Genomic DNA, 13,566 nt, shown 5'->3' on the forward strand with positions numbered 1-13,566 from the left:
ATCCTCAAAAGAAGAAGGAGAGTCAAAAATGAAATTAAAAAATATAATTATTACATAATCAAATTTTATTTTGGTGGATAAAATTTTTCGACTTTCATTAACGAAATAACTTTCAAAGTGATATCACTGTTTCTTTAGAAAGAATTCTTTTTACTTTATTTCGTATTAATAAATACGCTCTCAATCAAGAATAAAATAAAAATGTGTCGTTATGAAAAAGCTTGGTAGAAACAAAATATAATATCTTCACCAATAACCTTATAAGCATTTATACTTCTTAAATAAAATGTAATATTTAAATATCATACATAAATATACAATATTGTGTCACTTATAAAAGTTCAAAAGTTTAATGATCTTATAAAAAAAATATATTGTTTTAATAAAAATCTAAAAATTTATATATCTATGTGTACAGAATACAGAATACAGAATACAAAAATATCTTATATAAACTTTAAATAGAATCTTGTACTTAGTGTTAAAAATTCTACTAATATAAAATCCTACTTATATTACATCAATTTTACATATGAATGAAAAATGTATTAATTATATTATTTATATAACTAACATTTGTTATAATATATATGCATATATATTTTATGAATAATACATATATATATATATATATATATATATATATACATATAAATATATTTTATATATTTATATGTATATATGTATTATACATAATAACATATTTTATTATATATGTGTGTGCGTGTGCGTGTGTGTGTGTGTGTGTGTGTTTATACCAACATACTAATTTTATTTTTAAATTAACAATATTTAAATACAACACTTATTATTAATATTTGAAAGTATTACATTTGTTTCTTCTTTTGCGATTTAGATACGGCATATATATGATCATGACAAAAATTAAATAATTTTTTCAATACAAAATATACGGTCAACAATATTATAATAAGATTAAAGAACAAAAATCCGTAGACATCGATCAGGTTCTGTTCCACCCAACTCTGGGATCTAAGCGGAGATTCTAAACTTCCATGTGGATGACGAGCGGCGTATTCGATCCACCAAACGGCCAAATCTAACGGCGGCACTGGTCGATCCCGAAATTCACTGGATAATTGTTTCATATTTTTTGTATAACTGTACAACAAATATTTTATATTATTAATAATATTATATAAACTTAAACGTCTTAATTAAACGCTGAACAGAATATAATATAACACACTTAATTAAATTCTAAAACACTATTTTAAGATATTATTTTAACTCTTTTTATTTATATTACATTATAGTATTTTAAAGTATTTTTATTTACAATTAATTATTATAGTTACTATTCGGATGATCTATTATTATATTAAGATATTAATAAAATTTATTTAGAAAACATACACAATATAACAAATAAATATAATCAACATATTAAAAATATTTAAATATCATACCTTTCATTGTAAAGTATCTTTTCAAAAGCATCTAATATGGACTCCGTGGATAAAGTATTAATATCTAGCTGTACAGCAACACCTTTATTTATTAATAATGCTATATTATATTTTTGATCTATAAAGAATGGCATTCCGATTATTGGTACACCTTTCCAAATGGCTTCTTGTGTACTCAAAAGACCACCATGCGTCCATATTGCTTTTACATTCTTGTGAGCTGAATATAAATATATTATAATAAATTTTATTCTTTGAAATTATGATAAAGAGAATATATGTATATATATTCTTTGATATATGCATATATATAAATTATAGTTAACTAATAAAATTATAGTTAACAAAATATTTGCATTGATGTTAGAATATAATATATATAATATTCTGACATCAATGCAAACATTTTGTTAGTTATAATTTTTTTTTATCAAATTAATATATTTTTACAAATTATTTTTAAATAAAAATATGTCTTTATTATAAAATTATGAAAATTAATTTTATTGCAGATATCTCAGAAAAATGCGATAATTCGATAAATTTATATCAAGATATTTATAATTAATAATATATTATAAATAAATATATAAATAATATGTAAGAGATTTTTTACTAGCCATTTCTTTTTTACTAACCAATTACAAAAAAAATCAAAAAGAAAACTTTAATTCACAAAATAATTACGTGTTTATGTTTGTCAATCTTTATGTACATTGTGTGTTTTGTTTTATTTAAAAAATACAATCATAATTTAAATAATAATTTGAATCGGTGGTATTAAAAGCAAATACAATGCTATCAGTCTAAAAACACATTTGAATTTTATGAATTAATATTTGATCTAATAAAAACAAATCAAAATTTAAATTAAGAAAAAATAATAGCTAAATACAATGCTATCAGTCTAAAAACACATTTGAATTTTATGAATTAATATTTGATCTAATAAAAACAAATCAAAATTTAAATTAAGAAAAAATAATAGCTAATTATAAATAACAGTTATAAGTAAGAATATTGAATTACGTATTTTTCGCATCTTCTAGTATGTTATGAAAACACAAAACTACTCACACAAAATTTCGTTTTGAGGCATCCACTTTAAAATCATTATATTATTCGGCACTTGAAATGGCATTTCAATATCTAGCTTCCAAAGTGCTCGTTGTTTGAGTTTTGACAGAGCTTGTGTGACGGCCTCAAGTTTATCTAATCCGATCGATTTCCATTTTACATTCGTTCCCAACGATATTATAACAACTCCATCCGTTGCCTCATCAAGAAATTTACGTATGCTCTGTAATATAATAATAAAAATATTTTAATAATATACTATTTATTTTATGTACATGTTACATTACATTAATTAATCTGTTATACTCACAAAACAAATTACATTTAAGCAAAAAGGCTAACAACCTTTATTGTCAAACTTTATAAATCAAATATATAATTCTTTTAATGTTTGTGAAATAACTGTCAAGTTAAAAGATTGTGAATGAGCGTTTATGAATGATATTTGTATTCTTTATTTTAAATAATATATAATTTGTTTGAAGTTGCCGGTTATTTACAGTCATTGCACAGTGGACAATCATAAATGATTAGATAAAATGATTAGATGTTAAAAAATGTTTGTCTAATATCGTGAGCAATAATAAATGACTTCTATTGTTAAGAAGATAGTTATAAATTATAAAATAATTATCATAAATTATAGTCATTTTAGCTAGTTGAATTTAAAATTATTATTACTACACACGAAGTTATTATTATCAACATTATTATCAGTAGTAAGAGCAGAAATCTCAATTATAATTTTTTTATTATGCAATTATGACCTTTTTTCAATATATCCATTATTTATCAAAAAATATCATTATTTTAATAAGAATATTTTTTACAATGTTCTGCAAATACAATAAAAGAATATAAATGAAAATTGTATGTGCACAGATTAATGATAAATTTTAAATCAGAAAAAATTCTTGATTATAATTAATTTTTTTTACTATGTTCAAGTTTGATTTTACTATCATTTTTACTAAAAAAATTTTTTAAATAAATTTTTGAAAATATTCACTCTTACATCGGGATATGTTGTAGTTTCCTCGTTAGTAATTCCTTGTACAGCTTGAGCATGCAATCCTCCAATTTCTATGGCGTTTGGCGGCAATGGAATCCCAGGTTCAAACGCAGAATGACTATTGATTAATATGATAGTAATATTTTTTTCTATTTCAAATAACGATCTAATCTCGTGACCTATGTATTGCTTAGTTATTTGTTGAGAGATTGGCATATAGTAATATTGCCGGACGAGATCGTCCAGAATGTAATAAAGAACATTCAATGTTCTTTCCCACAGATTTATGGGTTTTGCAAGATTTTTATATGGAAAAGATCGAACAGTCGGATAATGAGGGCCTCCAATATAATACTTGAGCCAAGGTGCAGTACCAAATGGAAGATAGCCTACTACAGGCGGCTTGCCTTTAGCAACCTAAAAACAATGACCTATTGAATGCTAGATAAATATTTTTATATATATTAAAGAGATTTACTTTAATTACAATAAACAGAAAAATTTTATATAATTTAAATTTGGAAGAAAATTTTACACGTGTGCGTAACTTTTTTTTAGAAAAATAGCATTATTCTTTGTTTAATTAGATTCTAACGTGAATTTATTTTAAAATTGAAACGCTAAGGTTGATATATTAAAATTATAAAACTGCGAAAAAGGAGACATTAAATTTGTTTTAAGAAAATAATAATTATAAATTATACAAAAAATTACATTATAAAAATACACTATAAATACACTATAAAGATTTTTTTTTAAGAGATATGAAAATGAAAGTTTTCTAAATAAATCACGACTTCTATTATTTAAACCAAGTGTTATCTAACCAAGTGCTATCTAACTGATTGTGAGTCTTTAAGAGTTATTTTATTTAGTTACGCATCCTTTTTTCTTCTTATCTCTTTCTGTCTGATTTAATCGCTTGCACCGTATGTTACATAATGCTAATTGTCATAATATTAAATGTCAGATCATAAATATATTCAATCACAATATAATTTTGTAATTAGTATTATTAGTAACTAAGTAAAATACATCAACATATTCAATATATGTATATTATTAATTGTGCATTTATGTTATATTATTATTGGAATAATAATGCACAGGAAATATTGTTCACACAACAACACAATATTGATAGATTCTTTATACTTACTTCCCACAAACTGTATAAGCATTCAGGCATCGTAATGTCTTGCACTATGATATCAAATTCAACCTCTTTGATCATTTCCAAAAGTTCCGTCGCTGCTTTAGTTTCTATCACTTTCTTAGATACAACTGTCGACCATTCATATACAAAATATATCATGTAGAATACATTATATTTTTCCCATTCAGATGCATCAGCATTTTCGTCTCCCCGCATTTCTTTTACTAGGTTATCAAAAACCTGAAACCAATAAATATTGTAATATACAGAAATAAAAAAATATGTGATTTTAGGAAATACTATTTTAAATAAGATCGGTTATTTTAAATAATAAGGTTACTGCATTTTTGATGTATGTTTAGATATTATGATAAATATATAATCTTGTTTTCTTTCTTTCTTTTCTTTAATATTTTTGTCTATTAGATATAAAAATTCTATTATAGTTTATATTATAGTTTCATTTATATATATATATATATATATATATATATATATATAATTTATAATTAAAAAAGAATTAAAATTATATTATATATATATAATCTAATTTTAATTCTTTTTTAATTATAAATTTTTTGTTTTTTAAATCAAGATAACTATGTTATCTATAATTTACAATAATGAGATTGATTTATCTTTTAATGATAAAATTGTGAAATATTTATTTGCGTTGAAATTTTATTTATTATCTGATTACAATCTAATCTTTAATGTGGAGTTTATTTCTCTATCGAAATGCTATTTGAAGCAACATATAGCATAGTAATTTCATGTAACATTTGTTATCATACATATATTTATATTGGGTGTATCCGTAATAGGACCGCTCATTGAGCGAAAATAGCAATTGAATGTGATTGATTTTTATCTTTGAATTTATCAATTACATTTGATTGCTACTGAGCGATCATACTTCCGGATGTACTCAATGATTCGTTATGCAATAAATGAAGGCAGCATCCACACATTTTTTTATTGTACATATTCTGATGATGTAAAAAAGGACAACGTATTTGTAAATTATAAATTATATATAAGTTACTGTTTTATTTATTTTATGTGTTGAAAATAATCGAAGGAAATTTATCTAGAATATAGTTTTAACTTATAACATATACTTACGGCGTATGTTAAATTCTGCCCGAGTGTACCTTTAACTTTAGTTTCATAGAGGCTCACTGCATGTACATGATGGCCTTTGCGGAGCAATCCTTTTACCAGATTCGTCGTCCAAAGATGATGGCTGGGCGATGGAAGAGCTTCTATCACTAAAATCGACAGCGAATTCGATACTGTTGCGAATCCCATTAAAATACAATAAATAAAGAAGCATTTCAACATGGTTAAAACAAAGTAACACGGATGCCTTTCTTGCTTACTGCTACACTCGAGATTCACGACTGACTGTTTCTATTGCAATTTACCGACCAGTTGCGAGTCTGAAACAGTTACGAGTGGGGAGAGATCAAGGCTAATGCTATTATGAGTTATTTTCAAGAATGAAGCAAATTATTATACTATAAGTTTTATAATACGTATACAAGCTGAAACACTTATAACTTTATAACTTTATACTCTACTAACTATTTACAGTTAAATAATCCAAAAATAAATATTTCAAAAAATTACGTTTCCTCATAATAAATTCATGAAATTCGTCGACATAGTTATTTTTGAACTATTTAAACACATTTGTTTTCAGCGTTTCAAAAAATCTATCATATTCACCTATTCTGCTTTTTGTAACTAACTAAGCCTAAAATTTCGTAGGCCTGTGTAATTATTACATTAAGATATTATTCTAATTTATATGCAAAATAACATATATACTTACATAAATATGTAACAAAAAAATTATCAACACTAAATATATTCAAATACTCTATACCTCTCATTGTAAAGTATTTTTTCAAACATGTTTAATACTGATTTTGTAGACAAAGTTTTATGATCTAAACGAATGTCAGCTTCTTTATGTACTAATAGTTCTACATTGGGTTTCTGATCCGCAAAAAATAGCATTCTAATTACTGGCGCACCATTTCAGATGGCCTTGTGCTAAGAAGACCACCGTGCGTTCAAATTACCTTTACATTCTTGCGAGCTAAATATAAAAATATATTATATTATAATGCAATTATCAAATAATTTCAATTATCAAAGATAAAGAAAAGCACAATCTGATATTAATACAAACATTCTGTAAGCTATGTAAATTTCTCAATTAAATTAATGTATATGTGTATAATTAAAAATATAATTATACACACACATAATAAGCATTCTGATGTTAAATTATTTTCAATTAAAAAATCATTTAATAATATAATAAAATATAATACTGATTTTATCATAGAAATCCTAAAAGAAATATGGACTCGTATTTATTTAATATTTCTACAAAGAACTAATTGCATTTCGAAAATAATATTTTGTACTTAAGCAATTATAAATAAAACCACATAAAAAAATCCACGTAAAGAATTAGAATTAAATTTAATAAATTAATATTTTATTAATAAAAACAAATCAAAATTTAAAATTATAATTATTTAGATAATTATATATATAAGATATAGATAATTATGTATATATTTTTATCATACACATAAAAACGATTTAACTATACAATTTGATTGATTTTAAAAACATACTTGTGTAATTATATTGGTTGATGTGTGATAAATTACATTGCATCTTAGATCAGCTAATAACTCGAAATCGAGTTTGAGTAGATTTCTATTACTTCTTTATAAACCACTTAGTTATAAACATTACAAACACGAATATTGAATCGCATATTTTTTGTATCTTTAAATAAATTGTACATCTTACATAAAATTTTATTTTGTAATCTGTTTCACAACCATTACATTGTTCGGCGTTTTAAATGACAATTCAATATTTAACTTTCAAAGTGCTCGTTGCTTCAGTTTTTTTTTCAGACAGAGTATGACAGTTTTAAGTTTATCTAATTCGATAGATTTCCAGTTTACGTGTGTTCCTAATAATATTATAATAATTCCGTTTTTTGCCTCATCAAGAAATTCACGTATGATCTGCAAAATATTTAACAAAATGAAAATATTTCAATGATGTACAAAAATATTTATATATGTCAAAAATCTAAAAATTCATGTGTATGTATGTATACAGAATACAGAAATATTCTATATAAATTTTAAGAAGAATTTTGTACTTACACTTAATGTACAAAATTCTGCTAATATAAAATTCTATTTATATTATATTAATTTTAAATATGAATGTAAAAATTTACTATTAATTATGTTATTTATATAACTAATATTTGTTAAAATATATATCCATATATGCTTATGTACATATATACATATAAATAATATTTTACTGTATATATATATATATATATATATATATATATATATATATATATATATATATATATACAGGGTGAATCATAATGGTTGTACCAATCTTTTACCATTAGAGATCAATTACCGACTGCAACTATAATCAAATGATTCATAGATGATAGCTGCTTGGATTGACCGTGTCTGCAGTAACGTACAAGCGAATTAAATACTGTGAATTAAATAATATACATATTCTATGCAAACATACTTTTCTAATATATTTAACTCTTTTATATATATATATATATATATATATATATATATATATATATGTATATGTATATTATTTGATTCACAGTATTTAACTCGCTTGTATGTACCGCAGCATGGTCGATCCGAACAGCTGTTATCTATGAATCATTCAATTGATTAGAGTTGCAGTCGGTAATTGATCTCTAATGGTAAAAGTTGGTACAACCATTATGATTCACCCTGTATATATGTACAGTAAAATATTATTTATATTAATATATAAATATATTAGTATATATATATATATATATATATAGTATAATAAGTATATAGTATATATATATATATATATATATATATATATATATATATATTTATACTAATATACTAATTTTATTTTTAAATTAACAATATTTAAATGCAACACTTATCATTAATATTTGAAAGAATTACATTTGTTTCTTCTTTTGCGATTTAGATATAGCATACGTATGATTAAGACAAAAATTAAATAATTTTTTCAATAGAAGATATACGATTGACAATATTATGATAAGATTCAGAAACAAAAATGCGTAAATATCGATTAGATTCTGTTTCACCCAACTCTGGGATCTAAGCGGAGATGCTAAACTTCCAGATGGATGACGGGCGGCGTATTCGATCCACCAAACGGCCAAATCTAACGGCGGCACTGGTCGATCCCGAAATTCATAGGATAACCGTTTCATATTTTTTGTATAACTGCACGACAAATATTTCATTATTAAAAACATTGTATAAACTTATGGTACACATTAATTAAACATGAAGAACATAGAAAATATATATAATAAAACATATTTAACAAAATATATTAAATTCTAAAAAATGTCGTTTTAAGTTATTATTATTATATAACTATAGTTACTTTTATATTAATACTATAATAATTATCACTGAAATATTCGAAATTATCATTGAAATATTATTCAAATTTATTCACAAAATGACATGTATGTATCTGTACATATATCTGTAAATATGTATTAAAAAAACTAATATCAGATATATTCAAATATCGTACCTTTCATTGTAAAGTACTTTTTCAAACGCGTCTAATACTGATTCCGTGGATAAAGTGGCAATGTCTAAGCGAACGCCAGCTCCTTTATGTACTAATAATTCCACATTGGGTTTTTGATCCGCAAAAAATGGCATTCCAATTACTGGCACTCCATTCCAAATAGCCTCTTGTGTACTAAGAAGACCACCATGCGTCCAAATTGCCTTTATATTCTTATGATCTGAATATAAATGTAATATAATAAATTTTAACTATCTCAACTGTATAAGAAATAAAGAGAATTAAAATCTAATATTAATACAAATATTTTGTGAGAATATACTGTGTAAATTTCTCTATTATTAAATTAATATAAAAGTGCAATGCAATTATAATATTATTAAATTAATATAATAATGCAATAATCATTAAAAAACAAATAAGAATTTAAAAATATAAATATTTAGATAAATATATGTACAAAAATAATAACTAATTATAAGAAATCATTATGAACATATTTATTTGCATATCTTCCAATAAATTATGAGACGTACTCAAAATTTCGTTTTGTTGTAGCCATTTCACAACCATTATATTATTTGATACTTCAAATGACAGTTCAATATCTAGCTTCCAAACAACTCGTTGATTGAGTTTTGATAGAGCTTGTGTGACGGCTTTAAGTTTATCTAATCCTATAGATTTCCAGTTTACATTTGTTCCCAATGATATTATGACAGCTCCATTTTTTGCATCATCAAGAAATTTACGTATGCTCTGCAAAACATATTTAACAAGATGAAAAAATACTTCGATAAAATCAAAATATACTTTCACTTATATTCAATCATAAATACATTTACAAAATAATTATAAAATCTATTATAAATGAAGAAATATTTAAAGAATTGGATTAATTTCGCGAGTAATAATAACTACTTAAATTATCAAAAAATCTCGTTATTAATAAGAATATTTTTTTTGTAATATTTCTTGTATATAAAATATAAATATAAATATTCAAATTTTTGTATAAATATGTACAAATCAATAATAAGTTTTAATTAAAGATTCAGAAAAAATTTCATTCAATTCCATTTCTTTAGCATGTACAATTTTGATAGTATTTTTATTAATTCTTAAATAATAAATCTCACATCGGGATATATTACGGCTTTTTCATCGGTAGCTTGTAATGGTTGAGCATGTAGTCCCCCAATCTCTATGGCGTTTGGTGGCAGCGGAATCGCGGGTTCAAATGCAGAATGGGTATTGATTAATAAAATGGTAATATTTTTTTCTAGTTCACGTAACGGTCTGATTTCATGACCTATGTACCGTTCAGCAATTCGCTGAGAGATTGGCATGTAATAATAACTTCGTAGAAGATCATCTATGAAGTAATAAAAAGTATTCCACGTTTTTTGACATAGACTTTCGGGTTTCGCAATAGCTGTATTTGGATAAGATCGAACAGTCGGATAATAGGGACCACCGATATAATCTTTAAGCCAAGGTGCAAGACCGTATGGAACGAAACCTACGACAGGTGGTTTGCCTTTAGCAATCTGAAAACAATCTATATAAGATGATATTTTCTCATATTTTTTTATTTTTTTGAGATGATATTCGCTCATATTTTTGATTATGTAAGAAAGCCTAATTCTAAAAAAATGTATATATATATATATATATATATATATATATATATATATGTGTATAAATAGTGATTATAAATATAGGTATAAATGTATGTATATATGTAATAATTATTTCAATCAATTTTCAATCTACTTTTAAATTATAAGCGGTTATAATTTATAACAAATATTTAAAATTGATAATAAATAGAAAATATGTAATAGAAAATAATTTATAATAGATATTCTTAAATTATGTTTTATAAAAATTGTTGCAAAAATTTTCAAGTAAGAAGTTTCAATACTTATATAGTTCAATTTTGTAATTTAATAATTTAAATGTAAATTTATTTTACAATTAGATTGCCAAAATAGACGTAGTAAAAATTAAAAAAGTAATTAAAATTCTTAAAAAAAAATTAATTACAGATTTTTTTTAAAACAATTATACTTTAAATATTATCATCTGTATTATCTAATGCAAATGCTATTTAACTAAAGATTCAAGAGCTCCTGATTATACTTTTCTTTTTCTTTCTTAAATATCTTTTCTTATATTGTTTACACATGTGACGCCAAATTAGATGACTTCATGTATCTTAAAAGTTAAATTATATATAAATACATAAAATTATAATTTAGTCTGTATTAAACGCTACTAGTGAATAGTACATCATAATTTGAATATATATCATTATTATTATATTATTACTAATTTAGAAATTGTATTTTTTAATTCTATTTAAATATAATTTAAATCAGACAATTTATACATATATACATACATACTTTAATACATTGTTTAATCTTACTTGCCACAATCCGTATAAACATTGATGAAGCGTAACGTCCTGTACTATAACATCAAATTCCACATTTTTTATCATCTCCATAAGTTCTTTCGCTTCTTTAGTTTCTATAGTTTTTTCACAAGATGATGATGCTATATTATACAAAAAATATGTCGCATAAGATACACTAAACTTTTCCCATTCATTTGGGTCATAATCCTCGGATTCATGCAACTGTTCCATTATATCACCAAAGATCTAAAAATTACAAGTATAGTTTATTAAACAAAATAAAAATGGCATATGGTGTAGATAGGAAACAATATTTATGTAAAGCCAAAGTTTGTATGGTTACTGCATTAATGTGACATACTTTTAATTGTAAGTACTATCCAAATGATAATGTAATAATAAATGTGTATACGTAATGACTTATGATATGACGTCATTGCAAATATAATTATCTGCCATTTTACTCTCTATTATCTTTATTATTACCTTTATAAATTATCAACTGTTATTTAAATATTTATTAAATTAACGCAGCATTTATGTGTTTCGTTCGCTACTTAATATACATATAATATTGTCGACACCAGTTACGTAAGCTATCAATTTATATTGCGCGCTGAATGTAGATATGTAATAGTTTTATTTAAAATATCTTTAAATTTCTTGTAACATATACTTACAGCGTATGTCATATTCTGTGCGAGTTTACCCTTGATATCAGGTTCATGGATGCTGACTATGTGTACGTGATGGCCTTTGCTAAGTAATCCTTTCAATAAATTTAACGTCCAAATATGATGACTAGTTGATAGTATGGGTTCTAATAGTAAAATCGATAACGAGTTTGATATTGTCACGAGTACCATTAAGGTACAATAAAAAATCAATTTTTTAAACATGATTAACAAGATATGTAATACGTATGCCTTTACTTCACTTGCTTGCTCACAATCGCGTTTCAAGCTCGAATGCATCAGTCTATAGATGTATTTGCCTAATAGCTATTTGTTATCTCTCTTCTGTTACTTATCATCTCCCTCCTCTTTTACCTCCTCTCTTACTCTTGCAAAGATTGCTTTGATTGAGTGGCAAGGCCATACAGAAGTGTTAATCTAATGCATGATGATAATGTTTATAAGCTTAATATTTTCAAGAATTTTATTTATTTTTCTCCGAAATTGTGTGAACATAATAAAAATAATAATGATTTAATAAATAAAATAAGTAAAAAATATTATTAATAATAATATTACACACATATATATATATATATATATATATATATCTTTACTTAAATATAAAAAAATATCATCAATGTCTTATTTTTTAAACTACTACAGCAAAATTATCATATGTAATTTATTGATGTATATTATTTTGTTAAGTTTAATTATTTTCAAAGTGCAGTCAATATTTCTTAATTATCTATTTAATTCTTGGGACTATGCATTTTTAACAGTTCTTTATAAAATATGTTAAATTAATTATGATTTAACATAATAAGATACAGTTCAAATATGTTAACAATGTAAGTGTAGTTTCTCTTTAAGTAATTTACTAATTTACTAATTTTGCAATTATTCAAAAAGTTATAAAGAAATTAGGAAGAAATCAATTATATAATGTTCTCGTATCGTTTGATATTAATGTTTAGATTATAAATGAAGACATTACTAATATAACAATCTTTATCATCAGCAATAATATGATTGTTCATATTTAATGCGTACAAAATGACATACAACAGATTATTTCGCAATTCATTTGTAAATGTATGGTATTCCTTGTTTAAATCTCATGTGAAGGAATC

The 13,566-nt window shown here is 23.8% G+C and overlaps 2 protein-coding genes across 3 annotated transcripts; both read right to left on the bottom strand.

The window, feature by feature from the left end:
* Positions 1-780: 780 nt before the first annotated feature.
* On the bottom strand, positions 781-6,103 carry LOC105252869 (UDP-glucuronosyltransferase 2B19-like). The gene is made up of 6 exons (XM_025412557.1): positions 5,801-6,103; positions 4,679-4,915; positions 3,523-3,936; positions 2,508-2,730; positions 1,431-1,650; positions 781-1,122 (listed from the first exon to the last, which is right to left on the bottom strand). The coding sequence occupies exons 1-6, from the start codon at positions 6,017-6,019 to the stop codon at positions 828-830; spliced, it is 1,608 nt and encodes a 535-aa protein (XP_025268342.1). The 5' UTR covers positions 6,020-6,103; the 3' UTR covers positions 781-827.
* A 1,400-nt stretch (positions 6,104-7,503) lies between these two features.
* LOC105252867 (UDP-glucuronosyltransferase 2B1-like) lies at positions 7,504-12,737 on the bottom strand. Of its 2 annotated transcripts, XM_011260491.2 has the most exons (7): positions 12,437-12,737; positions 11,766-12,002; positions 10,471-10,881; positions 9,868-10,090; positions 9,332-9,551; positions 8,873-9,009; positions 7,504-7,737 (listed from the first exon to the last, which is right to left on the bottom strand). In XM_011260491.2, exons 1-7 carry the CDS (start codon positions 12,728-12,730, stop codon positions 7,727-7,729), a joined length of 1,533 nt encoding a protein of 510 aa, XP_011258793.2. In that variant the 5' UTR covers positions 12,731-12,737; the 3' UTR covers positions 7,504-7,726. The 2 variants fall into 2 exon arrangements, with proteins under 2 accessions (XP_011258793.2, XP_011258792.2); XM_011260490.2 differs by lacking the exon at positions 7,504-7,737 and having other exon boundaries at positions 8,693-9,009.
* Positions 12,738-13,566: the final 829 nt, after the last annotated feature.

This window comes from Camponotus floridanus, unplaced genomic scaffold, assembly GCF_003227725.1.
Source record: "Camponotus floridanus strain SB8 unplaced genomic scaffold, Cflo_v7.5 scaffold52, whole genome shotgun sequence".
Taxonomy (NCBI): Eukaryota; Metazoa; Arthropoda; class Insecta; order Hymenoptera; family Formicidae; genus Camponotus; species Camponotus floridanus.

Bases quoted from the DNA above. Each gene is read 5' to 3' on its own strand.
- LOC105252869 (XM_025412557.1), bottom strand. From the start codon at position 6,019: ATGTTGAAATGCTTCTTTATTTATTGTATTTTAATGGGATTCGCAACA. The intron at 3,937-4,678 runs GTAAGTATAAAG...CATTGTTTTTAG, and splicing joins GCTTATACAGTTTGTGGGAA to GTTGCTAAAGGCAAGCCGCC. The intron at 1,651-2,507 runs GTGAGTAGTTTT...ATTTATATTCAG, and splicing joins GCCTCAAAACGAAATTTTGT to CTCACAAGAATGTAAAAGCA.
- LOC105252867 (XM_011260490.2), bottom strand. From the start codon at position 12,730: ATGCATTCGAGCTTGAAACGCGATTGTGAGCAAGCAAGTGAAGTAAAG. The intron at 12,003-12,436 runs GTAAGTATATGT...TGTAATTTTTAG, and splicing joins CACAGAATATGACATACGCT to ATCTTTGGTGATATAATGGA. The intron at 9,010-9,331 runs GTACGATATTTG...TTTGTCGTGCAG, and splicing joins AAAGTACTTTACAATGAAAG to TTATACAAAAAATATGAAAC.